Raw genomic sequence first — 27,689 nt, 5'->3', positions numbered from 1 at the left:
TGTGCTAATGTGAATGATCTTTTTTCTTCAGCCTGGATTACATGCACCGTCATGTACTAACAGGATTGTGGAAACCAGAAAAATGATTTTTTTGGTGTTCAATTTTGGGCATATAAATGCCAAAATAGATTATTTTGCCTGCAGGAAGCAACAAACATGTACAAAGTGATGTAGAGAGATTTTTCTTACAGATGACCTCAAGATACAATTGAAATATGAGTCCTTATAGTGAAGCAATGAAACAATGAGCTGCAACATACTGAGGCAGAACTGATTTTATTTCCTCTGTGCAGACAAATATTCACACAGACAATTAGAAAAGTACAGGAGAAGGGATTATCTGTTTGAGGAAGTAACAAAAGAGAATCATGTTGTGAAGAGAAATGTGTCAGTAAATCTCGATTAAACATGACGAATGTGACCTGTAGTGCTCGTGGATTATCGTTGTGTAAACTGTGTTGAAGCTAAAAGCAAGCTGTAAGACAAGTTCAGCTAAGTTATCTGAAGTAGGTTTTACAATCAGGGAATGTACTTTAAATGATTCTGAGGAATTTATTAGAGTCTTATTGTAATGCTTCAAACACTTAACAAATACAGATGTCTGAAAGTAAAACAAAACAAGTGCTGGAAATAAGAAATAAGATTTAGAATGGCCTTTCTTTCAAAAACATCCTTCACCCGATCAAACTCCTTGTATGTGTAGTAAACTGAAAAGAGGCGTGTTGGAAATTCTTGTAGATTGATTAAGACCATACCACCGTGTTAGAAGACAGCATCATCACTTTCTCATCTCTTCATTTCACTTTTCACACAAACAAGAGCTCACGACATGACCGGTAGGATTTTGTTGTCTTTCTCCATACATGTTTGCCAGTTCTGTCTCTGCAAAATTATACTTTAAAAAAAAAACCCAATCTGCATCCATTTTTAATTTTGTGCGTTCAGGCATGGGGAGGGAACAGGCCCGTCCATCTCCTCATGAGGGGTACAGAACTTCCAGCATGATTCTTCACTTCATATGAGCATGAATGATTTCCTGGAGACACAGAGAGAAGACAAGTTGTTGTAGGACTTATGTGCTCCATGTGGATTTAGATTTACAGATGAAGAGAGATCAATCAGTCCATCAATCTGTATTTGTATAGCACCAACTCATAGACCTTACTGCCATTTTCTACATAGTCCATGCGTGCCATGTTCCATCAACAGTTTTTTTTCCTCTGACGGATGGCGTGCACCCTGCCCCACCGGCTCCGTTTCTGGAGTGTGAGTGCAGCCATGATCAGCTGTACACACATCACAGGAAAGCAACAAGATCAGGCGGGGAAAACAGAGTCAAAAAACGTGCAAACATGTTGCTTTGTCTTTCGGAGGATGATGATTTGCTGTTCGTTTTGGTGCCTGTTTCGATGTCATGTTGATAAAGTATTTTGGAAATTGACTGGATGATCTGTGCGTTTTCTTGTATGACTTCCCGTTTTCATCCTACAACAGAGACTAAACAAAGCAGTAGCACTGAAGTTTACTTTTTGAAGGTGTACTCATCCTAAACTGTCAGATGAGAAAATAATTCATTTAAAGGGACAGAACAGGATAAATTATATTTAGATCTATCGTGCACTAACAGTGTAAAGTGATGATATAGAAGCCTACATTTACGTATTAACACAGTCGGTGATATTATTCCTTGCAAATCCTTCCTACATCTGTCGCTGCAGCTGTGTTGATTTTAGTCTGAATGATGTGTTTAACTTCTTCATCATCCTTTGCTCTGGCTTTCTTAACTACGATGATCTGCTGATGCCTTCATGTGTATAACTGGTCATAGACTTCCATCACCTCCTCTTCTGTGTGAACATGCCTAACCTCTGGATTTACTTATCCAGCTTCATCTGACCTCAAGTTAAGTCTAGGAAAGACATCATAACTGGGTTAAAATAATGACTCATTGCTGACCCACACATGTTCACAGATGAGCAGAATCCTACACACTTGGAAGGGTGGATGACGGGAGCAGTTATTGAATCGGTTGCAATCTGCAAACTCACAGCTAGATGTCACTAAACACAAAAAAAGCTGCTCCCATCACAACCTCTAATCCCCCCTCTTTTCTGTTCAGAAAAACAGGTACAGGTTTACAGCTGAGGTTACGGAGATAATAATCATTAACATGACTAACGTTTTATCAGCATTGTCACCCCTTCTACGAGAAGCAGATTCCTTCATTTAGTGCCGTTGTACTTGACCTCCTTCCCACATTTCTCCAGTGTCTTTTGAAGAAATTCCACATCTTTCTCAGACTCGATCCAAACCAGTTTCTTGGGCAGATCAATCTCGAACGTCACACCTGAAAAGATCAAGAAAAAAACAAGACAAAATGAACTTCAATGAAAGTACATTGACTCACACAATGTCAAATACAAGATTCCCCAAAGATGCTGCTCATGTACATGTTTTTCTCCAGTTCTGTAATAAAATGTAAATGTATCAGGTTAAGTGGATGAAGAAACTGACTCGGGGAGGGGGGGGGGGGGGGGATTCTTGTGGTAACATCACAAACATCACAGACAGACCATGAGAAAACAGAAGTGTCACTTACAAATCAATGTTATAAAAGAGAGTAGAGCTGCATCAGGTGACATGTTGGCTGACTCAACACTGTGAGAAAAGGAATCACGAGATGCTTCTGATGCAAGAAGTCTATAAAAGCTGTCACACTGCACTGAAGCTAAATCTTTGAGATGGAAAAAAAAAAAGCTGGACGCTCTTTTTAAAAACATTCTTCAAGCAATATGATTTATTTTACCAAACGATCTACATCATTTTAATGACTGATAATATCCAGAAGCTTTTAAACATCTTAAGCCACATTTTAACTGAAATCTTCAACTTTTCAGTACCAAAACATTGCCAATGTATTTATGCAATTTATGACAGTGTGCAGGAGTTTGGCTGCTATTTTTCAGTAATTAAAAGAACTGCAAAGGCCAAAAATGTAGTTTCTTGGACTTGTATTTTTGTTTCTGTGGAATCGAACAGGGATTGAAATCTGCTGATTTTGACTAAATAAAAGTTTTAAAAAATCATGTAACGTGAGAACAACCCTATTTAGACAGATACAAAGTCAAGTCGAGTTTATTTATAGAGCACATTTTATATGACAAGCATAGACTCAATGTGCTGAAATAAAAATGATTCATAATTTCATTGCAGGTGTTTTAATTGAATGTTTAAGATTGGAGCTCACATCACAGAACAAGTGAATGGTAGGATCTGCTAATATCCAACTCATTAACCTGCATATTGATATTAAGGAAAAGATATTGAAATAAAATGCAGGGACATAAATGTAACCTGATTAAATTAATTCATGGTGGATTGCAATGGGATCAAAATGAATTAGAGTTGTGATTCTTAACGTTTGACTTCTAGTAGAAGTTGAATCTACTGTAGGTAGGACAAGGGAGATCATTTACAATAAAACTAAATCATTTGTATTTTTTAATTAAATTAGATAAGCTTTACACTTAATATGTCAGTGAATGGATTATTTATTTGCACTGCATTGTAATCGCCACAATTTGGCACAGAATCTTGTTGGTTTTAAAACATTGAGGGAAAACCTCCGTCCATCTAGGTCCTAATTTATGATCAGAGTCACGTTATTATTAGAGGGTGTTTCCTGGAATAAAGACTTCGATTTAGTTTCAATTAAGTTTTGGAATGGCGGAAACAGAAGATCACCTGGGGGGGGGGGGGTCTGTTTTCTCTCTTCCTATAGCACCCAAAGGAGAATAGAGATAAAGAGATGCAGACGACCTGTCACTCTCACCTTCCACCTTGTTGAGGATTCTGGTAACCGCTCCTGAGCATCCCTCACACGTCATAGCAACCTCAAACTCGTGCTTCTGTGACAGACACATTAATCAAATGTCATCAAAAATGATCTGAATGTCACTTCCCAGTGTTCCCAGTGCATGTTAAGAGTGTGAGGACTGGATTTCACTTCGATCATATGTAATGACTGCAACACCTACGCTGCAGTTTAAAGATAAGGACAAACCAAATCCAGTGAGGTCAGATCACATACAGTTTAGAGATATGTCGAAGTTGGAAACCCTGGGCCAAACACAAAACCAGCACGACCAGTATTGATCTAACTGTGACGTCATGCTCAGCTGGTTTTCAGTTATGACAAGAGTCGGAACAGATAACTTCATGTTCTGCTAAAACTCTGACAAGTCAATAGAGAAAATCTATTTGCTATACAGCTGCATAGATTGTAAATATTAAGTGTTATGAGCCAACTTAACCAAGTCTCCAGAGCTAGCTAGGTCGCTACGCAGCACTGAACATAGGACATGCTGGATATTTGACTTCGCAGTAAAGCTAATTTCAACTTAAAATATGGGTTGTATCTTACCGTCATGTTTAATGAGATCTTGCGCAAACTAGTTCAGCTTTTGACCTGTGCCTCTGACTTCCGAAAGTATCGTGAAAGCCTCCAGAAACGTCCACTAGCTGGCTGGCTGGCTGGCTAGAGTAAAGGTAGCTGTGATTAACGCCACTACAGGATATCCGGTGTGAGAAGAAAAAAAAATCAAAATAAATTATTTATTTTTTTAGAAATTGTAATTAAAAACTGTTTCGCAACGTTGACGAGTGCAGTATAAGAATTAGAAGAAAAAAATGTGTTTATTTTTTTATTATTCTCAATAAAAGCGTAAACGAGAAAAAGATACTTTATTTATTTTATATCACCTCTTTCTTTTAGGTTGGAAAACGACAGACAGAATTTATTGTTCAGGGAGCTTGACTGTTTTTTTGTTTGTTTCATGACAGCAGATCATAAATATCTGATCAACATGGACATATAATCAAATTTATCAACAATAATCAATACAAGTAACTGTAACGAAATAGGCATTAAGACATTAAACACTCAAAATGTACATAAAGTAAAAATAACCTGAATAAATTTGAATATCATAATCAGGGGCTACAGAATATAATTCAGTGTAATATGATGATTTTAATGTATCCATGTAGCCTATTGAATTTTACCATGAAAATATTAAAAATGGTAAAGGACTTGGAGACTCTTGTTATGTAGTGAAATGAATGTGAAATTCACTACCGTGCCTAAATAGCTTAAATAATATGAATAAATAATATAAAGATTTGTTAAATAACTTAAAGGGTTTGTTTTTTGGGGGGGTGAAAGGCTTACTTGTTTTGGCCAGTGATTTTACAAACAAATGATCTGTGTAACTTCAAAGTACTGATGTAAAGGAGCAGTGACAAAATAAGTGTAGGCTATAATTCTCTCTGGCATTAGTCTATCCAACTTCATTATTCGCGCAATGGAAGAAGACAGAATCAACAAAATCCTAATTTCCTATCTTTATTGACTATATGTTTCAGGAAGTGGGCTATACAAAACACATGATAGTTTATATTAATCTTATTGAAATGAACATTGTCAAATCTTGAATGCAAGAAACAATTTTACCCAATATAAGGAATATCTTAAAATAAAATAAATGCATCCAGAGACATAGGCTATTGGACAAGGGAGATGAAAGGCTAAGAATGATGTGGGTAGCTATACCCTACACAATATGATGGTACGCCTATGCCTATAAGGTTTTCCATAGGCATCAGCCTAATCTAATCGCAAACTGGAAGTCAGTTGTCATTTTCTGCACAAACCCCCCTATAACCATTTTTTTCTTTGTCAACTTGTGTATTTATTCAACTTCTATTTTCAACTCTTTTTTTGCTGTTTTTTTTTTGTTTATAGGCTACATTTTGTTTTATCTGTCGTTCATTTCTGAGATCATTATTTAGTATTAAATTATAAATCATTCATGGAGGAAATGTCAGCAGGCCAAGGTCTAAAAAAATTTGAATAGGCCTAGGCTAACATTGTGATTTTGTAATAAAAAAATGGGGTCATGCAATCAACGTTAGTTACCAAAAATGAAACTACAGTGGGATAGAGTTTATTTTTGTAACTATTGATAAAATGCCTAAATAGGCAGTAGCCTAAACTCGTCTTTTTAAGTTATAATCCTGTATCTATGGCAACAGCACGTCGGACAGCACGAAGCAAAATGCATTCAAGTATTCCTCGGATATTTGGCCTTCTCAAGTCTAGATATCGTTTGTCAGCATTTGATGCGTTCAGGAGCTCTAATGTAAAAACCGGATGGCTGCAATTAAGATATACGTCCTCCCATTGCTCAGAACAGAACTACTATAGTTGCCAAGCTTACAACACAGCACAAATAACCGTCCGGACTAAAATTAAAAATGCATTACGTAAACTATTGTAATATCAAGGTAACATTTACTTTTGTCTGTGTAATACGACCTCGTTTGACTAGGCACCAATTATTTTCTCCCACTTTTCCGGTTGTTGTTCCGTTTTTCCTCAGTAAGAGTTTTTTTTTCCGATTATTTCTTTAACACTTGAACGCACAGCTACTCGTTCCCCGAAGAGGTCATGTGAACACAGCTCTGACTCCCATTGACGACTGACTTGCTGTTTTGCCTTCAAATCGGTGCAGTGTAGCCGCCCTTGTATCCTGGCATACCTGACATGGCTCCAATATGAAAATAAGAGGTTCTGCGGCGAGGTTAGCCTCTTGAAGCCAGCCCGAGACCAGGGGAGGAAAGCAAAACTGCGACGTTTTCTCCGAGGCAGGTTGGTGTTAACGGAACAAACAAACAGCTAGCTAACGTCTGCTACTGTTGAATGATGACACCCACACACACACACACACACACTGTAGCTGAACTACTGCGTCAACAAAACAAACGAGTATCAGATTATTACAAAATGTATAGTTCGCTTGTTTAACATAAACATTCTCGGAGGCAAACAGCGTTAACGCTGTTAACGCGTTTGTCCATTGAGACGATAGTGACCCTAACCCGGTGTGTCTGCAGTGTCTTTGTGTCTGTGTTTGTGTTGCTATGAAAGGACAACACTTATTGAATTTACCGACCCGGTTAAGCAAACGCAGGCAGGAGAGTTTGGCCGCACCTAACAAATAATGTACTGCGTGTCGCTTATCATATGTAAACACTAGATCCTGTGATAGATCAGTAATTGACCCTTAACCATGTAATTAGGGCTGCAACTAACGATTATTTTAATAACCGAATAAATTGTTTTTCCGATTAATCGATGAATCGGATAAAAAAAAAAAAAAAAAAACATTTTGAATTTCCACAAGTTTATTCAAAAACAGAACATTAGTTAATTGACAGTGCAAAAGCAACAGGTTACTGCTTGGACGTGTCCATGAGCTTTGTGAAATATGGTGTTAGATCAGTCTCGGTATTCACGAATGCACACAGAAAGGATTCACAAATGTAGTTCAATGCACACACAAATATATTTAATTCTATATAAATGTAAAACAGATCCACAAATACAAAAATAAGATTCACAAATGTATTTCGGGGCGTCTGTGGCTCAGCTGGTAGAGTCGAGGGTTTGATCCCCAGCTGAGCAACATATCCGATGTGTCCTTGGGCCAGACACTTAACCCTGCATTGCTCCCGCCGCTTCGGTGGCAGTGTATGAATGGATTACGATTGTACTTACTTACTCTCTAATGTATGTCGCTTTGGATTAAAGCGTCCTTCAAGTGAATTGTAACATTGTAACATTTCAATGCACATCTCTATTGTAGAGATGGGATAGTGGATAGGATCGGACATCAGGGAAAGAAGTCATTTAAGGATACCTTTCCGATAGAACAGGACAGCTGTCATTAAAAGTAACCCATGAACCCCAAGATTCCTTAACGTTTTTGTGTCGGCGTCCGTCTGCCCGCACCTCCTCACCTCCCCACCCCCCAAAGCTGTAAACCTAGGGGAAACACTGCACTTTTTTCTGTAAATGCATGATTATGACCTCGTGAGGAAGAAAATATGTGGAAAAAGTCGCGCAGCCAAACTGGTCTTTCCTTGCATAGCGTGCACTCAGATTTCAATACACAATGAATAGGGATGGGTTTTTAATCACGTCAGGTTGCAGTTAGGGGCTGCTGCACCCGCTGTAATGATGGCGCGTGTTTCAGTATTTTATACTGGTGTATTGGTCGCACCAGTGTATAAGACGCAGCCAACTTTTAAGACGAAAAAATAGGTATTAAAAGTGAGTCTTATACACCGGATTTTACGGTAATTGTTGCTTGAAATTAGTTAAATAAATGAACAGTGCACAGGTAGCTTTCTAGTGTGCTCTTGCGCACCTCCTTGTACTTATTTCAAAATGTTTTGTGAGGTTGTATAATATGAAACATAGCCCATGTATGTTTCCATGGTCATTCAAAGCCTGAAAAGACTGACTTTGAGGCTGCTTTATAATAAATCTTGTGCTGAAAGTTTCCTTTGCCTAACTAAAAGTGCTCAGTATTACAGCGATTCCATTCTAACCCATGGTGATGCAGGCCTGTTAGGGGTCGGGGGGAAAAGATGATTGGTAAATTTGTGAAAAGTTTCTGGACATGGCAATTTCCTGGAGGGGCTGAATATTTGTGTCTTGGACTTTTGACAAATATACAGGGAATTTCAATGCTACCAGCTTTTTTTTTTTGTATGACAAAATTTCAGCTCAAAACTAATTTCTTCCTCAAGTAATATCACTCTTTGCTAGTTGGGACTGTCCAAATGGAAACAATGAAATCAGCTAATGTTCACTCATTTTAATGATTGCTAGTGTTGCATTCATTAACATTTTATTGTTGTAAAAGACACTATAAGCATATTTGTATTTATATGTTTTAACATTCCTTCAGTGTAATAACTTTCTGTTTAAAGTGCTGCTTTAAGTGCACTCCATGCTATCAGCATTGTCACAGTAGTTAGTTTTGTTTGGTCTTCTCATGACACAGTGGTTAAAATTGCTGATAGGCTTGTAATTGAAGCCCTTTAGCCTGCCTTCAGTTACATTGTAGTTGATGTGGAAGTCACACTTCTTCTCTGGTCTTCTCTTTTTCAACACTTGAGAGGCCTTGTATAAAACACAATAGTTTAGGGTCGGGTCGAGTCAGGATAAACACACTTTTTTGTTTGGTGAGAAATCTTGGAAGTATGTTTTTTTTTTGTGTGTAAATGCAGACCATCTTGTTTCTCAGGTTCTGCTAAGCAAGTGGACAGTAAAGCCTGCATACAAATCCCAGTTTGATTAGAACAAGAAGCTACAACAACACGCAGCAGGTTGTGAAGACCTTCTCACAAACCCTGTTGGTGCTTTTACGTAACACTGTGACTAAGCTGGCTGTACCTCCCTCAGAGACCATCCAACAACTCAGCCTGTCAGTCCCTAAGCTGCCAGAGCCTTGATCATTATATCTTCTTCCTTTAACCTTGGTCTTTTACTCGATTGAAATTAGAGTCCCCTCATAATCACATACTGTAAATCCTTTCCTGAGTAACGAGGCCTTATTATGATTCATGTATATTAGATGCCTTGTTGTTCAAATACAAGTGAAGCCTCAAACATGAACATTTTCAAATGCATTTTTAGTTTTTTGAGTCGAGAATGCTTAGTTTCTTTTGAGGCTACCGATAGAGGTAATGATTGAAACAAACCCATTAAAGTGATCCCAGATACCTAGTCAGAATCTTCAAATGTATTTTTGTAAAACCATTTGAAAATTCTCTTTATTCTGATATAATACGGAGAAAACTGAGAATTTTCTAAAATTCAAGGAGCTTAAATCAATCTTGGGAGAAAGTATTTCCTAACACTTTTTTTTTTATCCCTCATTAGATCTGTGTCTTGAATCAATCAATCGTTATTTGTATGGGGCTAATTCATAACAAGTGTAATCTCAAGACGCTTTAAGAGCATATGCGATAATATTCAGGCAGGATTTCTCTTTTGCATTCCTCGCGTTCCTGCTGTCCACACTTTTGTGGCGCTGAGGTGGAGGTCGAAGCAGTCCGTTCATGAATGAGGACGCCGGTGGTTGTGGGGACGACACAGTCCGATGGTGGTGGCTGGGCGTCGCGTAATTGAAAAAGATCAAATAATTGAGAATTTAGCATTAAGGAGAATAGTTATTTGCGGCTTAAATTTATCTTAATATTGTTTTATAGCCTTCTTCTCTGCACTCCAGAGAGCTTACAGGTTTCTCCTTTTGAATGTGGCGGTATCAGAGCCAACTCTCATTTCAACTTTGATGAATCGGCACTTTGAACATGAGTAAAAAGAATAAAACAGGGCTTCAGACAAAATGTAATAGTGCACTGCTTCTACTAGTTTACAAGAAGTGTTTGTGTGATAGTTTGTATAAAACCAAAATGACTAAAAATCATTAAATGTAAAATTACAGACATTAAATTACAGTCTCTGTCTGTATTTAAATCCAACCTTAAGGATTTTTATGGAGACCCTCAGACTCCCCTTACCTGATGTAACCAACTGTTAAATAGCAAATGTTACTATGTATTGGCATAAACGAACATGCTGAAATTAAATAAATATTTGAAATAAACATGTAGGAACTGTTTTTGTGCATTTAAACATGTAAACATGACGTTTTGCTACCAGTGTTACCTCTACCATACATCTGGATCCCCCGCTACTCCAACAAGTAGGCTCAAAATACTTAGTGTATAGATTTAGATTAGTGCACACTCGTTAATTTCACAAGCAGGGGCGAATACAGATTTATTTGACTGGGGCTGCACTGGGGCCCGGACTTATGCAGGGCTGCCAAGGATTGTGTGTGCATACATACTTTATTCCAATATTGCGTGTGCGACCTTTACAGGTGTCAAAATGTATTCTGTGAATACCGACAATCCTGTTTCTCAGGTTGTGCTGAATTCACTAAAATACTTGAATGATGCAACAAGAAGACAATTAAGTGTGCTCCCTCTGACCTTCAGGAAATGCTCTCGCGTCTGGATCACCAAAACTGCAGCATTGTCCAAACCTTCTGTTCTTGCATGTGGACAGTAAAGCCTTCTTATGAATCTCTGTTTGATTATAAAAAGAATTTACACTGACACACGGCAGCAGGTTATGAAGACCTTCTCAGAGACTGTTTTGGTGCTCTTGTGTAATACTGTGGCTAAGCAGGCTGCACCTCCCTCAGAGACCATAAAACATCTCGCCTGTGTGTCGGACAATTTCCACGCTAACTGAATTTGATCATATTACGATTTTCCAGATTTTTCCATATAATCCCAAAAAGCCTTTACTAAATAGATGGGGCTTATTATGATGACCTGTTTATTAGATGACCAGTGAAGTTAAAGGTTTCTTCCCTTGTTGTTTGTACAGTACTGCAGCATTACACCATAAAAACACATTTTCAACTATAGTTTTACTTAAAAGGGGGATCTTCTAATTTCTTTTGTCAAGACAGAATTGTTGAATGTTTGCAGAGTTCAAGTTTGCCTCTTAAAATTTCTTATTTTGTTCCAGATCCTTAGAAAATTGTTTTTGCCGTATAATACTGAGAAGAAAAAAATTCAAGGAGCTTAAACCGGTCTTTGGAAAATTCCAAAGTACTTCCTTGAAAACCAACATATGGGGTTTATTATGCTTGGTTTAATTTCCATTGTAAATAGATTTCAAGGAAGGGTTAGAAAACTAGAAAGCACAAACATGGAGACATTCTATCCATAAGAAAAATACACAGAAACAACAGCTGGCTGAAAATGAGTGATTAGGGAACTGCTTGGGTGATTTATTTCCAGCAGAAATACCAAATTTCTGCATGTTTGGTGAGCGTTTTATATCTTTGTAATTCAATGTTTGGGGGTTGGGATCTGTTTCAATGATGGACTCTTTCATGTTGGGAAACTGATGGGAATATGTATTATTATTTACTTATTATACTCATAAAGGGAAATATTACAGGCATTCTTATTCTAGTTTTTAAATATAACATTTTTAAATTGCCCACTCCTTTGCGCGCTGAAATTTAAAATTAAAATTTACAAATGCTAACAACTGAATCAAAGAAGCAACACGTCACTAAAAGCCATGAAGATCCGCCCGTGTAACTTCCATTCACTGAATTATTTTATTTGTTTAGTTTATTTGATGATGTTGAATCTTACACTGATATATTTATTTTTGTAGTGCAAAGCTGTCAATGCTGGACTCTTTGACCTCCAGGCATTACGATCTGTGAGGCTGGGGGAGACGACACCCAGCCGACAACCCGTCCCAACATGATGGCCTCCAGTGATGTGGACACGAGAGGTGAAGGTATGTCAAACATGTGCACTGTTTTTGTCAGTACATTGTAATGGGAAATAACACAACTCTGGGTATGGCACACACTTTATATCCAACATAATCTAAAGTAGACTCAGTGGGATTATATGTAAGCCTAGTTGGATGTTTGACAGAGAATCATTAAAGCAGCTTTAATGTCTAATTAATTTGGCAGGATGTCACAACAAAGGATTAAAACACATTTTGATGAATGTACAGCAGCTGTGATTTATTTTCTCCATAAAGTAAAGTAAAGCCTGGCGTAGACAAGGGGTCGTAGAAAAGCCTCGGGGGAATCCCCAGATAGTCCGGCCTGACCTGAGAACTCACACTTTACAAGTTACTTTGGGATGGAGGCGGAGCGTACACAATTGTCAATAGAAAACTCAGAGGGGGGTTTGAAGTCAGATCTACATATTTTCATTTCATTTGCCTCCTATGCACGGCTCAAATATGCACACCGTCAAAAACGCTTGCTCTCTCTCACTCACTCTCACACACACACACACACACACACACACACACACACGTACACACAATCTGCATCAACAATAAACACATGCTTTCTAGCTGCTTAATCCTAATATTCCCTGTCAGCTGGAGGTCTGCAGTTGCTTCTTGCCAATGTTTCTCTCATGATAGGAGGGGGGCAACAGATTAAACAGGCAATCCTGCTGTTGCCATGGTGATTTCAAAAGTTGTCTGTCAGTTTGTGAAGGCCCAATCAGGAAAAAAGTCCCAGAGTTGGGGAATCAGCTTTGCTCTGCGTCTATCTTTCAATATAACAGAAAATCATCTGACTAGTCGGGAACAGCAGTTTGGGCCGTTATTGGCTGTTGTGACTCAGTGTACACTGAACAATTTACCACTTGTCTCAAAAATCGGGTCTTAATTTGCAGAAAATTGTACAGTATATGCCCAGCTTCACTCAAATATCCTTTACTTATAATCTGTATTGTTACAGAGAGCAGTTCATTTTCAGCCATGCATATTTGTGTTGGTGAAACACACCCTGCAAATACACTGTCTGGCCAAAAAAAAAAAAAATCGCCACCAAAAAAAAAAGATCACACACTCTATTATTTTGTTGGAGCGCCTTTAGCTTTGATTACTGCACGCACTCGCTATGGCATTGTTTCGATGAGCTTCTGCAATGTCACAAGATTTATATCCGTCCAGTGTTGCATTCATTTTTCAACAATAAATTGTATTGATGATGGGAGAGTCGCACCACTGCGCAAAGTCTTCTCCAGGACATCCCTAAGATTCTCAATGGGGTTAAGGTCTGGACTCTGTGGTGGCCAATCCATGTGTGAAAATGATGTCTCATGCACCCTGAACCCCTCTTTCACAATTTGAGCCCGATAAATCCTGGCATTGTCATCTTGGAATATGCCCGTGCCATCAGGGAAGAAAAAAATCCATTGATGGAATAACCTGGTCATTCAGTATTCAGGTAGTCAGCTGATCTCATTCTTCGGGCACATAATGTTGCTGAACCTGACCAACTGCAGCAACCCCAGATCATAGCAGTGCCCCCACAGGCTTGTACAGTAGGCACTAGGCATGATGGGTGCATCACTTCATCTGCTTCTCTTCTTACCCTGATCACTCTGGAACAGGGTAAATCTTCCTTCTAGTTTTTAATAATGTGTTGGACAGTTCTTAACCCAATTTTAGTTGTTTCTGCAATCTCCATAGATGTTTTCTCTGCTTGATGCATGCCAATGATTTGACCCTTCTCAAACAGACTAACATCTTTTCCACGACCACAGGATGGGTCTTTTAACATAGTAGTTTAAGAAATTAAAAGCTACTCATTGCATGAGCTGAAAGATAATCGGCCATGCAGTTATTATCCAATGGGAGGCTCTTACCTATTTGCTTAGTTAAATCCCGGTGGCGACTTTTAGACAGGCAGTCTATTTGCCTTTTCAACTGCAAACCAGAAAGTCAGTTTATAACTCCATCCTGCAGACGTGCAACCCTTAGCTAACTTACTGCCTCTCCAGGACCTGTGTTTGGATTTACTTGACTCACACTCCCAGCTACTTAAAGCTCACCAGTGCTCTGTTTGATGATCTGTTAGGTAGGTCAGACTCGGCTCAGCCATGCTTGATACCAGGATTCCTTCAATGGACAACAACTATTGAACTATCAAACAAGCTCAAATCGGGTTTATTATAGCAGCATAATTTCCAAATAATCTGATTTTGCTGTGATGCATTTGTCATGCAGGTCAAATGAAATCAAATGAAAATTCATGCATGTCTGTCTGGGAGACAACGTTTCAATCTCTTCTTTCTTTCAATTGAATCAAATTGTTGTTCGAAATGATGTCCAATTCTAGTTGATAAATATTTTTGGATATAATGTGTATGGTGTATGCATGCTCTGCTGAACTTTAAATTGAACCTCCTGTACTTATACATCAGTGTTTTGTTGTGTAGTTGTCAGGAGTGATGTCAGAGTTCAGCCGAGTGATTTTTAAACACAGGGCTTTGTGATTTAAAGACGGGCCTGTTTCATTTCAGTATTTGTTTTCACAGTGAGTAGGCATTTAGCCTGCTGATGCAACAATGAACGCTCTGCTCTTCATCTCTCCTTCACTGAAATATGCCCCCAGTTCTTCTCTGATGGTTAAAGGGTAACAAGAGTCACGAGAGACTGAAGTAAATTCCACTGAAGCCAGCAGCCTGAGCGCTGTTTCTCAGATCAATAAACAAGCCGGTGGAAGGAGCTGACTACAGCAGCAGGGCTTTTGTTCAGTCCATGACATTTGTTTTGATTTAATTTCATGATAGACGGTTCTACCAAAAATATGTAATGTGTTTATTATGGTCAGTCAGCAGGTTCTAAGGACACACTTTCTGATAGAATCTCTCTATCAGATTTGGTCACAAGATGATTTTGATTCGTGCTTTGCCTAATGCACAGTGAGACCAAAGAGAAGCAAGATTAACGCAAGATAAAAAAACAGTTAGATCAGAAACAAAGTAACACTCATACTGAGCTCGTACGGCATGTGAGCTGAAGATTTAATTCAAGACAAGAAAGTAAGAAACTGACATTAGACATCAAACAACAGTTTTAAACTAAATACTTTTTACTTATTTTCATTGCATTTAGTTCATAGATTCACAATAGGCTATCAACGAACAAAACCACCAAGACATCCAGTTTCAAACAGGAATATGTCAGTGGAATATGGGACACTTGCTTTTTAGGGCAGATGTGGTTTCTGACTAATACCAGTTTGGATTGACTGATTAATTACTAACTAATTGTTGCATAAATGTAAATATTATACATGATTTATGTGTATGCTTTTATCACTTGTGTTTATTTTGCAGTTGTTATAAGAAGCTGTTTAGCCAACATTTAAATTGATGAAATAAACATCAATATAAATCTGCCAACATCTTCAACTGTAAAATCTCCCTTTTATGATACTGCGGTTTACAACGTGCAACACAGTTTTTTTTTTCTCATATATTCTTGTGTTTCCCTCTTTGCAGGTTCTTTACTCTCTGACCAAAATCCATCAGAAATGGATGCTCTCTGTCCTTCTCCTCCGGGACCTTCCAGACCTCAGCGTAACTATGAGAGGATTGGTGAACGGACGGGGACCTCGTAAGTTTTAAAAATCGACTACGTACGGAACAGGAAGCAGTCATTAACAACGGAGTGTCTTCTGAATGAGTTGAAAATGTGATATAAACAAAGTTGATCTGGTCTTAACAGCAGATGTATGTTGTTTTCTTTTCCTTCTACAGTTTTTGCCAGACTCTTATCCACTTGTTGAAAGGGAACATTGGTACGGGGCTGCTGGGTCTGCCTCTGGCTGTTAAGAATGCAGGTCTGGTGGTGAGTACACCGTTTATTATCTGATCATATCGGGTCACATTTCAGGTCTGGAGACACAGTATTAGATTCTGCTCCAACTCCTGTCAGATACTCATGATAAAATACAAATGTACTCAGGCTTGATAGGCCACCTGCTGCAGCGCAACTCTTTCTGTGTTATTTTTTTGTGCATGTGCTTTCAATAAGGTGGCAAGAAAGTAAATGCTCTTAAACAGCGGTGGTTATATCATTCTTAATTTAATTTTTCACATGTACTTCTGATGTTCCAGGAGTGTTATTTACCAAGCTGAGACTCTGGTTCACAGAATTGTGTAGAGATCTGTGGTCGAGGTGTGAAACATTTACATGTTGCACCGAAGTGAAAGATTGTATTCAAAGCAGTGAGACAGCATGTAAGTGCTACATGATAAGAGACCATCTGTTCCCACAGTGCTCTTAAATAAAACAATAGACACCATTGTGAAAGTAAAAGGACAAGTGAACCATGAACCAGTCCAACAACTTGATACTGCATCATTCTTATGCTTGATCTAGTTTGGTCCTGTCACACTCCTTCCTCTCTATAGCTGTGCGGTATTTTATATGATCTCTTAAAGAGAACTTGAATTGATATACTGTATGTTATGTACTAGCATGAGTAACTAGTGTGATAAATGCTGGAGTTGTTGCCACTGTTTTGTGTTTTTATGATATGCAGCTCGTTGTCATGGCTACAACATATGTAATGTTTTAGTGTCAGTGCAGTTTATTTAATTGAATTAATTACTATTGCTAATTTCTGATTTGTTTGCTTGCCATTTATGGTAGTTAAATACAAGAAATTACCAAATATTTGGTAGCTTGGAATTTTTTTGTTTCAAGACCCAGGTATTGATAGTTTTCGATTTTTACTAGAACCATATCTGAATTTCAAAAAATGTGTGTCCTTTCTGCCCCTCTCTCCAGCTCGGACCTGTCAGCCTGCTGTGTATGGGAATCGTAGCAGTCCACTGTATGAGGATGCTGGTCCAATGTTCACACCACCTTGGTGCAAAGTAAGAAAAAAAGAACATAATGAAGCCGCACTTCATTAACAGACTTATAAAACAAGTGTTGCCAGTCAGTCTGCTCTTTTAACTGACTACCAGCAGGCTAAGTGGAGGGAAATGTCACTGAAATGTCAGACGTGAATAATGTCAACGCCTTCTAACAAAGCAAACAGGAAATCCTTCATGCACATTAGATTTAATAGACCAAAATGCAATGCATTTTTCCTCAACCTGACTCTTTCTCTAAAACAAATGTCGGGGTTATCAGTCGTACATTAAATTGCATGATATTTGTATTTATCATGATGCACTGTAAACATGTATTTATATTTATTGGTGAATGTCACAATGGATTGCTATGACACAGGTGAGCAAAATACTCAACCCCTAGTTGCTCCAGATTGGCCAAACCTTTATTAATCAATGGTTAGGACAAAACCATTGGAGTGATGAAGGTTGAATGTATTCCTTGATAAATATTTTGATTAGGAAATAATATTGTTTCCTCAATAAAGTTACTCATATGAACCAAAAAAGTCAAATCCAAACCAAAGGATGTTATCATATTTGTTTTTATCATGGTGTTTCAAATTACAGAGCCAAATTGACTGATGGCAAAAAAGGGACATATTTGCATTCCGTCTCATGTTTGTATAACCAGGAGTGAACTTCCTTTTCTGTGTTGCGTTTGCAGTACTATAAAAGTTGCAATGTTAAAGACTGCCACAGTCTGTAAATATTTGGTAAAGGGACTTTAAAACCTTTTTTATATTATTTCTCCTTACTTAACTCAAGAAAGAAAAAGTATATTGTGATAAAGTGGGTTCAAGTAAATGTCTCATGGTTTGTACTATGTTGGTATTCCTGCAGCAGTTGTTTCCAGATTACAGCCTAAATATCATTTCTTGGTATTATCTTCATTCCCTCACAGCAGGTCCACTGTGGCTGTTTGCTGCTTTATAATCTAACAGTTTATGCACTGTAAAACCAATGGCTTCTGCTAGGGTTGCCATGTGTATACTTTGTTGTCCACTGTGCCAACAGAGACTGTGTGTTGTCACGGACAGATTAAACTCTATTTAGGTGTCTGTGTCTCTCCACCCTTTCCCCACTGTAATAAACAGCATATGGACACTGAGTTGACTGAGTGTTTGTCAGTCAACAAAGCAGTGATAATGTAACTGACCTGTTAGCTCCACCAGTCGAAACTGCTGCAGTAAATGTTGTCACAAGTCAAATTTAAAGCCACCCGATTATATAACTGAGTCAATAAACTCCTAGAATGATCCATTATCTGTTTAACAGCTGTTATTGTATGACTACTGAGGTGATTATCACACTCATGTGCACTCCACCTTGTTCTCAGAGCTCCATTAGTATGAGCTTCAGTGTGCGTTGCTTTTAAACAGTGTCTCCGTCCCACCCTTTGCCCTGTTCATGCAGGGACATACGCAAGCACTGCCCTGCAACACTAAAGAGGATTAAGCAGATAGAGAGCATGAATGACGAGCATGTACTACAGGCCTGCAGAAATAGATTCAACTGCACTTGTACTCTGCTTACCCCTCATACTGTTTATCAATCCGAGAAATTAAAAAAAAAAATGTTTCAGGGATTACTTTATTACAGAGCTTGATTGTTCACATCCTCTTCTTCACTCAGACATGCAGGAGCCACTGGTTGAATTTTCTGACAACACTACCCACAAGTATAAAGTAGTAAATCTACAAATGCCCATTATTATTAGCAGTTGTAATGAGCCACAGAATGAATTTAAAGATTTATTTTTGGGTGTTTTGTGCCTTTTATTGAGAGATGGGACAGTAGATAGAGTTGGAAATCAGAGAGAGAGAGAGAATGGGAAATGACATGCGGGAAAGGAGCCACAGGCTGGATTCGAACCTGGGCCGCCCGCTTGGAAGACTACAGCCTCCATACATAGTAACCGCTGCGCCACCAGCGCCCCCACAGATTTAATTTAATTGTGAGTTTTTTATTTCATAATGTCATACTTCCTTTGTTTCTGTCAAGGGTTTCCTGCAACTTTTATTTCATTCTTAGGAGGAGTAAATATATAGTACAAGTATCCTTATGTTAACACGTATACTTGGTGGTCTTCACTTTTACCTCACTGTTGGAAAAGCCTCAAGTGGACATGTCAGGAGCTGCAGTTATTTGCACTTCTGCATAATATCATTTTATCTGAACAGACCACTGAGATGTGAACTGAAAAATGTGACTTTGTGTTTCCCTCCAGAGTGAACAGGCCATTTCTGACATACGGTGAAGCGATGCAGCATGGGATGGAAAATGTTTCATGGCTGAGGAGACATTCGCAGTGGGGAAAGTAAGACAAATGTTTCACCTACTGATCCCATCAAAACAAGAATACAACTCTGCTCAAATGTTTTCTCATCTTTTATCAACCCCCACTCATGTTTTCTTTTTTGTGTATTTATTTTCCTCAAATTATTATAAACCTGTACATTTTCATATTCATTTTCATTTCATGTTTACCAGTGCCCAGTTCAGTGAAGATATTTAGAGTTTCATGAACTTTTAAAAATAGTTTCAGAGGCTCTACCTCTCTAAAATCGGGTTACTGCAAAACCTTGAATTGTGCAATGTTAAGTAATAAAAAGCAGAAACATTTAAACGGCCAATTGAACCCTTTTAAACAAGAAAGTTTGGAATTTGTACAAAAAAACTGTCAATTTTTCAAAATAAAATACTTGAATTTATGTGGCACTTTTCAAAACCAAGTTTCCATGTTAAGACCACGTATTATAAGTAAGTGGATAAAGTTAATCTGCATTGCACATACAGAAACTCATTTTGTTCCCTTCATCTGACCTCTTCCCTTTTTTTGTCTTACTCAGACAGACTGTGAACTTGTTTCTAATCATCACCCAGCTTGGCTTCTGCTGCGTCTACTTTGTCTTCCTCAGCGACAATATCAAGCAGGTCATGATCACACACACACACACACACACACACACACGTCACTTTTAACACATGGTTATTTACTTTATACAAAGGTTCAAATGGGGCAAAGAGGCTTCAAGTACACTGCTCCTTCTTCTTGAGAGGAAATTATTCCAATCTACATAAACAGGTTTCACTGAATAGAACTGAAGTAATACTTAATAACTTCTGACTGTAGATGTTGATATTTTATTTAACTGTTAAAATTGTGTTTTAAGGCAGAAACAATGCTATTGTGCCACTGCCTGTCATGGCTATGACACTTGCAAAATATTTTTTAAAACTCAATGAGACAGAACTCCTGGTTTAATTTAAAAAACCATAATGATACAGAATTGTACCTGTGTATGCGTCATGCACTCAGACAGAGTGTGCAGGTTCAGTTCAGCTCAAACATTCCTCCACTTGCTATTTATCTTTGGTTGCTGTGTGACCTTGGACCGGTGAACTTATCCCTCCCTATTGATCCTGTGTTGTAGATCTAAGAATGTAACTTTGAATGTCCCTCAAATTGTCACTGACTAAAAAGCCTTACAGTGAATGTTTTCCCATGTGATATGAGACGAGAGTTATCGAAGACAAAGATGGCTCGCACACTGCAGGGCTCCAATATTCCAGAAATGTATTTCACCAGGGTGACATTTTGAGCACACCTGCTCTTCGTCAGCCTGAGATCTCATGTGTTTTTTCTGTGTTTGAATTTGATCTGGTCTCTAAATTCTGACAATTCTGACATTGTTCAAAGACTTTTCCTGGGGAGAGTCCTTCTGTGTGTTACAGTTTCTTACCACTAGATGGTAGCATCTGTCTACTCTGGTGTTCTCTTTTCTTAAGCTGCAACATGAACTTCACCTGGCAGAATTTAATACTCTACTTTTCTTAAAACCTTTGCACTTTTATTTGTGGTTATTTTAAACACTCCCCATCCAGTCAGTCACTGTTCTGATTTTTAAACACCTGGCCTTAATGAGGAATATTTTAGTCCCAGTAGTGACAATACTAAGACCTTACCCTCTTTCTCTCATTATAACATGATGTTTTCCCTCCGTTCATGTCTTTTCCAGGTGGTTGAAGCAGCCAATGCCACCACCTTCAGCTGCCACATGAACCTCACCAACCAGACGCAGGTCCTGGTGCCGAGCTTCGACTCCCGTCTCTACATGCTCTGCTTCCTGCCCCCCTTCATCCTACTGGTCTTCACCCCCAACCTGAAGTACCTGGCTCCCCTCTCCCTGATTGCCAACCTGGTCATGACGGCCAGCCTGATCCTCATCTACTTCTACTCTCTGACCGTAAGCACCAGATTTATTCCGTATCTCTTTCTCAGTTCAACCCTTTTTTAATTCAGAGAAGGTTTACTGACTTTAGCTCTACTCATCAGCATGGCCCTTTCTCTAAACTTTGTGTCAGGTCACAAAATACACTTGGTTAAACCAATTAACGCACCTTATGAATCTGCAGTCTGAATACAGCATACATCCAGTCTGCATGCAAATGCTCAGCAGAAAAAAAATCCTTCTGTATTATATATTTGATCTAGGATTTGCATATTGAAGCCAAAGATTTTGCTTCTCCTGTATTATGACCACTTTGACGTCACAGTGGTAGAGTGAATATCTGTTTTGATGAGAAAACATTAAAGACTCTTTGTTCGACCCTATTCAAAAATGTTTAGTTCTCTGAAGAGGCGTTTAAAAAGATATGAAACCTTTCTTTCTCCTGACCTGAAACTCTCTAGTTCTTCTGAGACGCCAACAAAGTCAAATGACAACAAACAACAGAAGTAACAGCTGCGTCACAAAGACAGAGAATATTGGCAACAACTGCAGGGACTTTCATATTACAACTGTATTCATGGCTCAGATAGTTAAAGAGATAATTAGATAACAAATACAGAGCATGTTTTGTTTCTAGGTTTGAGCATGTTTACTATTACAAAATGCACTTTCCAGCTGCAGAAATTAGCATCACAGTTGTCATTAACTTATTTTTAGTTTCAACTTAAAGCACCTGTGAGTAACTTTTGCATTGTATCGGTTTTGACGCCCCCCTATGGACGAAGTGTGACAGCTTAATTCTTTGCTGATTTTGTAATGTATGTTATAGTACTGACAATTTGGTGTAATTGTGCGACTGCAGTTACAGTGAATAATATTGCAATTGTGATAAGAGTTCAGTTGGTTTGGGGCACTGGTGGTTAGAGCGAGCGCCCCATGTATGGTGGCTATAGTCTTCCAAGCGGGCGGCCCAGGTTCAAATCTGCGTGTGGCTCCTTTCCTGCATTTCATTCTCCACTCTCTCTCTCTTCCTGATTTCCGACTCTATCCACTGTCCTATCTCGCCCAAAAATAAATCTTAAAAAATAAAATAATAATCATTTTGTTTAACTACCAGCTAAAAACTCCCCACAGGACGTTAATGTAAAAGTTTGTATTTCTCTGATTGTTGTCTGCTGCTCTGATGCCAGGGGTATAATGTTGTCATGCACATCATCTAATGCATCTAGGAACACATTTACCAACCAGTTTAATTTCTCTTGCAAAACCTGGTAGAGAAAAATCAAACAACAGGTCCCTGTTTGATTCAGAGAAACATCTGGACGGGCTGAAAAAGTGCAGAATATTTGTTTAGCTATGTTTTTCAACAGAAAGTAAATGCATTGCATTGAATATCTGCAATTACTGCACACAGTATAGTCATGAAAGTACTGTGGTTATTACGGTAGAGATTTACTGTGTGCAGCAGGACTATAATATATGAATATGTAATCACAGCAGCGATCTAATTTACCTTTTCTCCACTTTCTTTTACAAGTAGCCCCTTTAAAGTGTGATTTTTCCCTCCTTGTGTATTATAATCCTTCTCTCTGTTTCCACTCTGCTGATTGGGTCCCCCAGGATGTTAGTTGTTATGGATAACAGGACAACTGATAGTGACAGAGTCTGCAGATTACCTGGTTTCCTGTTATGGAGTATTTCATCATGCAGCGTCTGCCCTTTTACAGATATATAGCAGTCGTGTTCCCGGAGAAACGGCCTTGCCTTGAAAAAAAAAAAAGCAATTTCTTGCATCAGAAAGTGTACAAAGATTTAGCACTAAGTGATATATGTGACCTGTATGTTTTTTGTGGGGCTGATGGATCACCTGGGGAAGGAGTTTTTTGAGAAAGCTGGAGCATAAAGGCTACACGCACGACTAAAAACTTTTGGAATCGCTCCCTTATTTCGCTCCGTTTGATTTAATTCCTCTTTATGGTTTCGAGCTCTGCAGTTAACCCCAAATATTCACGTGGTTCAACTTCTTACATGCCTGCTTCAATTTCCTTTTAATGACTGTACATCATGGCTGTAAAGTTTATGCCCATCCGGCTGACTTTCATTTTAAGAGGAACATAAAATATGGCCATCCAAAGTGAAATCATAAAGAGGTTTCACCATTATAGCAGAGGCATTGTCAGCAGCTGTAAGTCCGGCCGACTCTACTGCTCCTCCCCCAAAAGATTCACTTAGTTTTTAGTTAGGCTGGGAGATCACAGTTTTGCAAAATGCTGCCAGTTTAGAGAGTGTCCTGATGTTAAAGGAAACCTGAACAAAACAGAGTGTTAATCAGTTATCAGAATATAGTTTATTAACACATACATAATTTTTCTTTTACACATTTTCAAGTCTATATTCCTCTGTGATGAAAACATAATACAAAAAGGTATCCACTTTATTTTTCAAGTAGGACAGAAACTGCTAACTGATGAGCATTTGTCATTTTAATCCAGGCTGTTAGATATTGATTTATAAGAGATATAAGATTTGAAAACCGTCAGTCGTGTATCTAGACCTTTTTTTTTTTTTTTGCCTCGAAGTAATCCAGTCAGATTTGACCACAGAGACTTAGTATACAGTCTCTTATTCATTTCACAGTATTTACAGCCCTCCCTTTCTATTCTCTTATTTCACATCAACATATCAAAAAGGTAATCATATTAAATAACTTTGTTGCAAGCTAATGTAATTTGCAACTAGTGGAAAACAAAACAAGCCCAACAGGCCAAGAAGCGACCTCGTCTCTGCACAAGGTGTTCTACCTTAATGTGATTATGAATTATACCAGTGGGGCTCTTACTGTAAATCTTATACATGATTAGATGTATACTTGTAGACTGGTATTCAGAAATGACAAAGCAGCCAGTAAGATATGATCATTGATATGTACAGTAAGTGTTTACATTTGTCTCTTATTTTCTTACAGAACATCCACTACCCCATCGACCTACCGAAGGTGGGCAGAGCTAAAGACTACCCTCTCTTCTTTGGGACGGCCATCTTCGCCTTCGAAGGGATCGGAGTGGTATGTGACCGGCCAATGATAACTTCAACTCATTTACATCTGATATTTATGTTCTAAAGAATGCATACAGACCCACAAAACAGACACACACAGTTTAGGAGTGAAGTACTAAGTATTTGTACCTTGGGCCTGGTAACACGTATTTACTGGCCATAATAAGAAACCTGGCCATTGACTAGAAACAACTGGGGTATTTTTATTATACAGAGTAGAAACAAAGAGAAGTTTAAAGAACCCATAAAGCTGCTCCCAGGAGAAGCTATAGAGCAGCAACCTAGAACAATAGTAAAGTCATTCACTTCTTCTTCCTCTTTTTTTCTCCTTGTTTTTGTTTTTTTGTTCTTCTTCTTCAACATATTCTTCACATTACCTTAGTTTGCATTTGTCTTCTTGCTCTGCTTCTTCTTTTTCTCCTGCCTGGTTGATCCCTTAACCTTCTCATTATTTTCCTTTCTTCTCTCTCTTCTTCTTCTGTCTTCCTCTCAATCTTCTTTGCCGACATCATCTTCTCCTACTTTTTCTTTTTCTTCCCCGGCCCGTTCTTCATCTTCAACCATAATGTTCTCCATTTAGTAGTTCCTTTTCTTGCTCTTGTTCTTCTTTTTCTACTTCTCCTTCTCTATCTTCTTCCTCTGCTCTTTGCTCTCTTCTCCTTTTCCTTTTCTATCTCTTTCTTCTTCTTCCTCTTGTTTTTTCTTTCAGTCTTTTCTTCATATTCTTCTATTTCTTTCTCCCCTCTTCTATTTATTCTGTTTTTTAATAGAATAATAATTCATGTGATTTTCTGGATACATTATAATGACTGGATTTGACAGAAGACATCATTAAGACCCAGCTTATATCTGGAACCAATTTGAGCTACACTATAATCATTATTCCTTTTTTCATTAAAATATCTAATTCCTGATCCAGATACTATATTCAGGTACATTATGCTTTCTTATATGCCATTTTAAAAAGGTTATCAGACGTAATATGTATTTTATTTGATGTATTTAGGTTCTTTTGGCTGTTATGAGAGAAAAGTAGTTTGAAAGTAACAAAACTGGACCTGCATTGGCCGATCCTGTTAAATCTTAGGACGGAGCTGGATGCCTGGATGCTCATTATGAATTCAAAACCATAAAAGAGAGTAAAGCTCACCTATTAACCTGTTTCACGTACTTGACTCTAAAGTGTGGATCGGCCTCGTCATCCGTCATATTGCTCAGGCATTATTAGAATGTGTTGACGGTTTGTTGCAGGAGAGGTTATTCATCCTGACTCCTGACCGTTACAGACAAATAAACATATTTCTCATAATCATGTGGAGACAGTACAAATTGGCCATTAGCATGCATCACACTGTACTCCAGCCTCACATAAAATACATTTGGAAGAATACATCTCAGTGATCAGCAGGCCGGTTAATCACTGGCAATTGTTGCACGTCTATCAGCGTATTTTGCCCCGACATGATCGTTAAAAAAAGCAGGAAACTTTTTTGTTGTTCTGCATTCAAGAGATCAAAAACTGCTTAAGCAAACTGGACATTAGCTAAGAGAGATAGTTAAGAACTTTACTGCCAAGCTGTGGGAAACGGTCTGCAACATGAACTGTTTTTCAATATAGTAAGATATGCTGATAAGAGATTTCTGCAGAAGTTTTCTCATTTGTACAGCATCCAGACTGCTGAGAGAACACTGAACTTTCTCATATGTTGAAATGTCAACCCAAATTTAGCCTTCATTAAGTCCAAAATCAAGACATGGCAGCCTGAGAGGAAGTGACATTTTAAAAATGAAAAGCTCACAGGAACCCTTTAAAGACACTTTTTAAAAAAGTCTTTGGGCTCGTGTTCAAATGTCAAGTAAAGAGGATGACCCACAAATGACTCGTTCTTTTGGTCCATTGTGCAGTTAACACTGCGGTTGTCTCTTTCTCTGTGGGGTCTTCAGGTTCTTCCCCTTGAGAACAAGATGCAGAGGCCTCAGAGATTCATCCCCGTTCTGTATTCTGGGATGGGCATCGTCACGTTCCTCTACATCAGCCTGGGCACCATAGGATACATGTGCTTTGGAGAGCACATAGGAGGGAGCATCACTCTCAACCTGCCAAACTGCTGGTAAGATCACAGCAACATGCCTGGGGGCTGTAGTTATAAAGCTTCCTTCTGATTCTGATTTAAAGAGTTGTTCCTAGTGATGAAATTCTAAGAAAATTCTTAGAATCATGACTTTTTTTTTTTTTTTTTTAATTTCCCCTTAAAGTTAAAGGTGCACTATGTAGATTTTGTATTGAAATTTGAGAGTTGGAGAAGTGAAACAATTCTATGCTTTATTTTCTGAACTTAATACACAAACTATTCGAAGAATAAGATGGGTCCCTGGAACACTGTTCGGAGCAGAAAAGGTGGCGAGGAGAGTTATGCTTTCACTGCTGCCAGCCACCCACCATAACTTCCCGCGTAACATTTTATGTTTAAACAGTGTTCCAGGGACCAGATTTTCCTCTGAGGACAGTTTGTGTATAGAGTTATGAACATATACCACATAATCTGTACACTTCTCCGACTTTCACATTTCTCGACCAAAACTCCACAGTGCACCTTTAAGACTAGAGCGTGGTAAACTTTAAACCTTAAAGAACTTTAAGAGCTCCTAAGGTGCAAACTGTGAGGAGTAGTTAGGAGGACTTTTAAGAAACTTAAGAATGACTCAAGCAGAGGAGAATGCAGCAAGACAATGGAGAGATAGTAGAAATATTCTCCAAAAACTGAATGAAAGAGAGTTATTAAATGCTAGAGAATTTTTTTCAACTCTGATGTGTTTCCACTGCGAACGCCTTGTAAAAACAGCGATGTAAAAGTTTGCCTTTAGTGCTATTTTTCTGTTTTTGGTGAGACAAAAACTTTGTTTTTTATTTAATGGAAAGGTTTGTGTTTGTGGGTTTTTGCTTTGACTTGCTTCCTCCGGTAGTTTGCTTCTGCCACCAATCAAAAGACAAGGTGTAGTGTTTGCAGCGGAATCATAAAGATCACACACGGTCATATAACATCCCCTAAATGTGCTTGTCCTGGACACTGACCAGTTCAGATTGTTTATTAAAGTGTTTGACAATATTTTCAATTCCCCAATTTATTGCATCTCAATACCAACACAGAATTAAAGCTAGGAAAAGTGTTAGTCAAATTATTACTCTACACAGCATTTCCTGAAGGCTGGTGGTTG

The 27,689-nt window shown here is 38.3% G+C and overlaps 2 protein-coding genes across 4 annotated transcripts in view; one reads left to right on the top strand and one right to left on the bottom strand.

Annotated features, from left to right (window-relative positions):
- Positions 1–260: 260 nt before the first annotated feature.
- Positions 261–4,575, bottom strand: atox1 (antioxidant 1 copper chaperone). Of its 2 annotated transcripts, XM_020637490.3 has the most exons (4): positions 4,424–4,575; positions 3,833–3,908; positions 2,180–2,347; positions 261–1,036 (listed from the first exon to the last, which is right to left on the bottom strand). In XM_020637490.3, exons 1-3 carry the CDS (start codon positions 4,427–4,429, stop codon positions 2,223–2,225), a joined length of 207 nt encoding a protein of 68 aa, XP_020493146.1. In that variant the 5' UTR covers positions 4,430–4,575; the 3' UTR covers positions 261–1,036; positions 2,180–2,222. The 2 variants fall into 2 exon arrangements, with proteins under 2 accessions (XP_020493146.1, XP_065814947.1); XM_065958875.1 differs by lacking the exon at positions 4,424–4,575 and having other exon boundaries at positions 3,833–3,938.
- A 1,907-nt stretch (positions 4,576–6,482) lies between these two features.
- Positions 6,483–27,689, top strand: part of slc36a1 (solute carrier family 36 member 1) — a 47,387-nt gene continuing 26,180 nt past the window's right edge. The window contains exons 1-10 of one of the 2 annotated variants that reach the window (XM_065958620.1): positions 6,483–6,705; positions 12,122–12,250; positions 15,778–15,892; positions 16,036–16,126; positions 17,072–17,160; positions 19,412–19,501; positions 20,034–20,118; positions 21,204–21,431; positions 24,382–24,480; positions 26,418–26,584. In XM_065958620.1, coding sequence (XP_065814692.1) covers positions 12,214–12,250; positions 15,778–15,892; positions 16,036–16,126; positions 17,072–17,160; positions 19,412–19,501; positions 20,034–20,118; positions 21,204–21,431; positions 24,382–24,480; positions 26,418–26,584 — 1,001 coding nt within the window. In that variant the 5' untranslated portion in view covers positions 6,483–6,705; positions 12,122–12,213. Of the gene's footprint in view, positions 6,710–12,121; positions 12,251–15,777; positions 15,893–16,035; positions 16,127–17,071; positions 17,161–19,411; positions 19,502–20,033; positions 20,119–21,203; positions 21,432–24,381; positions 24,481–26,417; positions 26,585–27,689 lie in introns of both variants that reach the window. The other variant, XM_020637477.3, reaches the window with a different exon arrangement.

This window comes from Labrus bergylta, chromosome 9 (genome assembly GCF_963930695.1).
Source record: "Labrus bergylta chromosome 9, fLabBer1.1, whole genome shotgun sequence".
Lineage (NCBI taxonomy): Eukaryota > Metazoa > Chordata > Actinopteri > Labriformes > Labridae > Labrus > Labrus bergylta.
The sequence above is the reverse complement of the archived record's forward strand: the minus strand, read 5'-3'. Positions and strand labels throughout refer to the sequence as shown.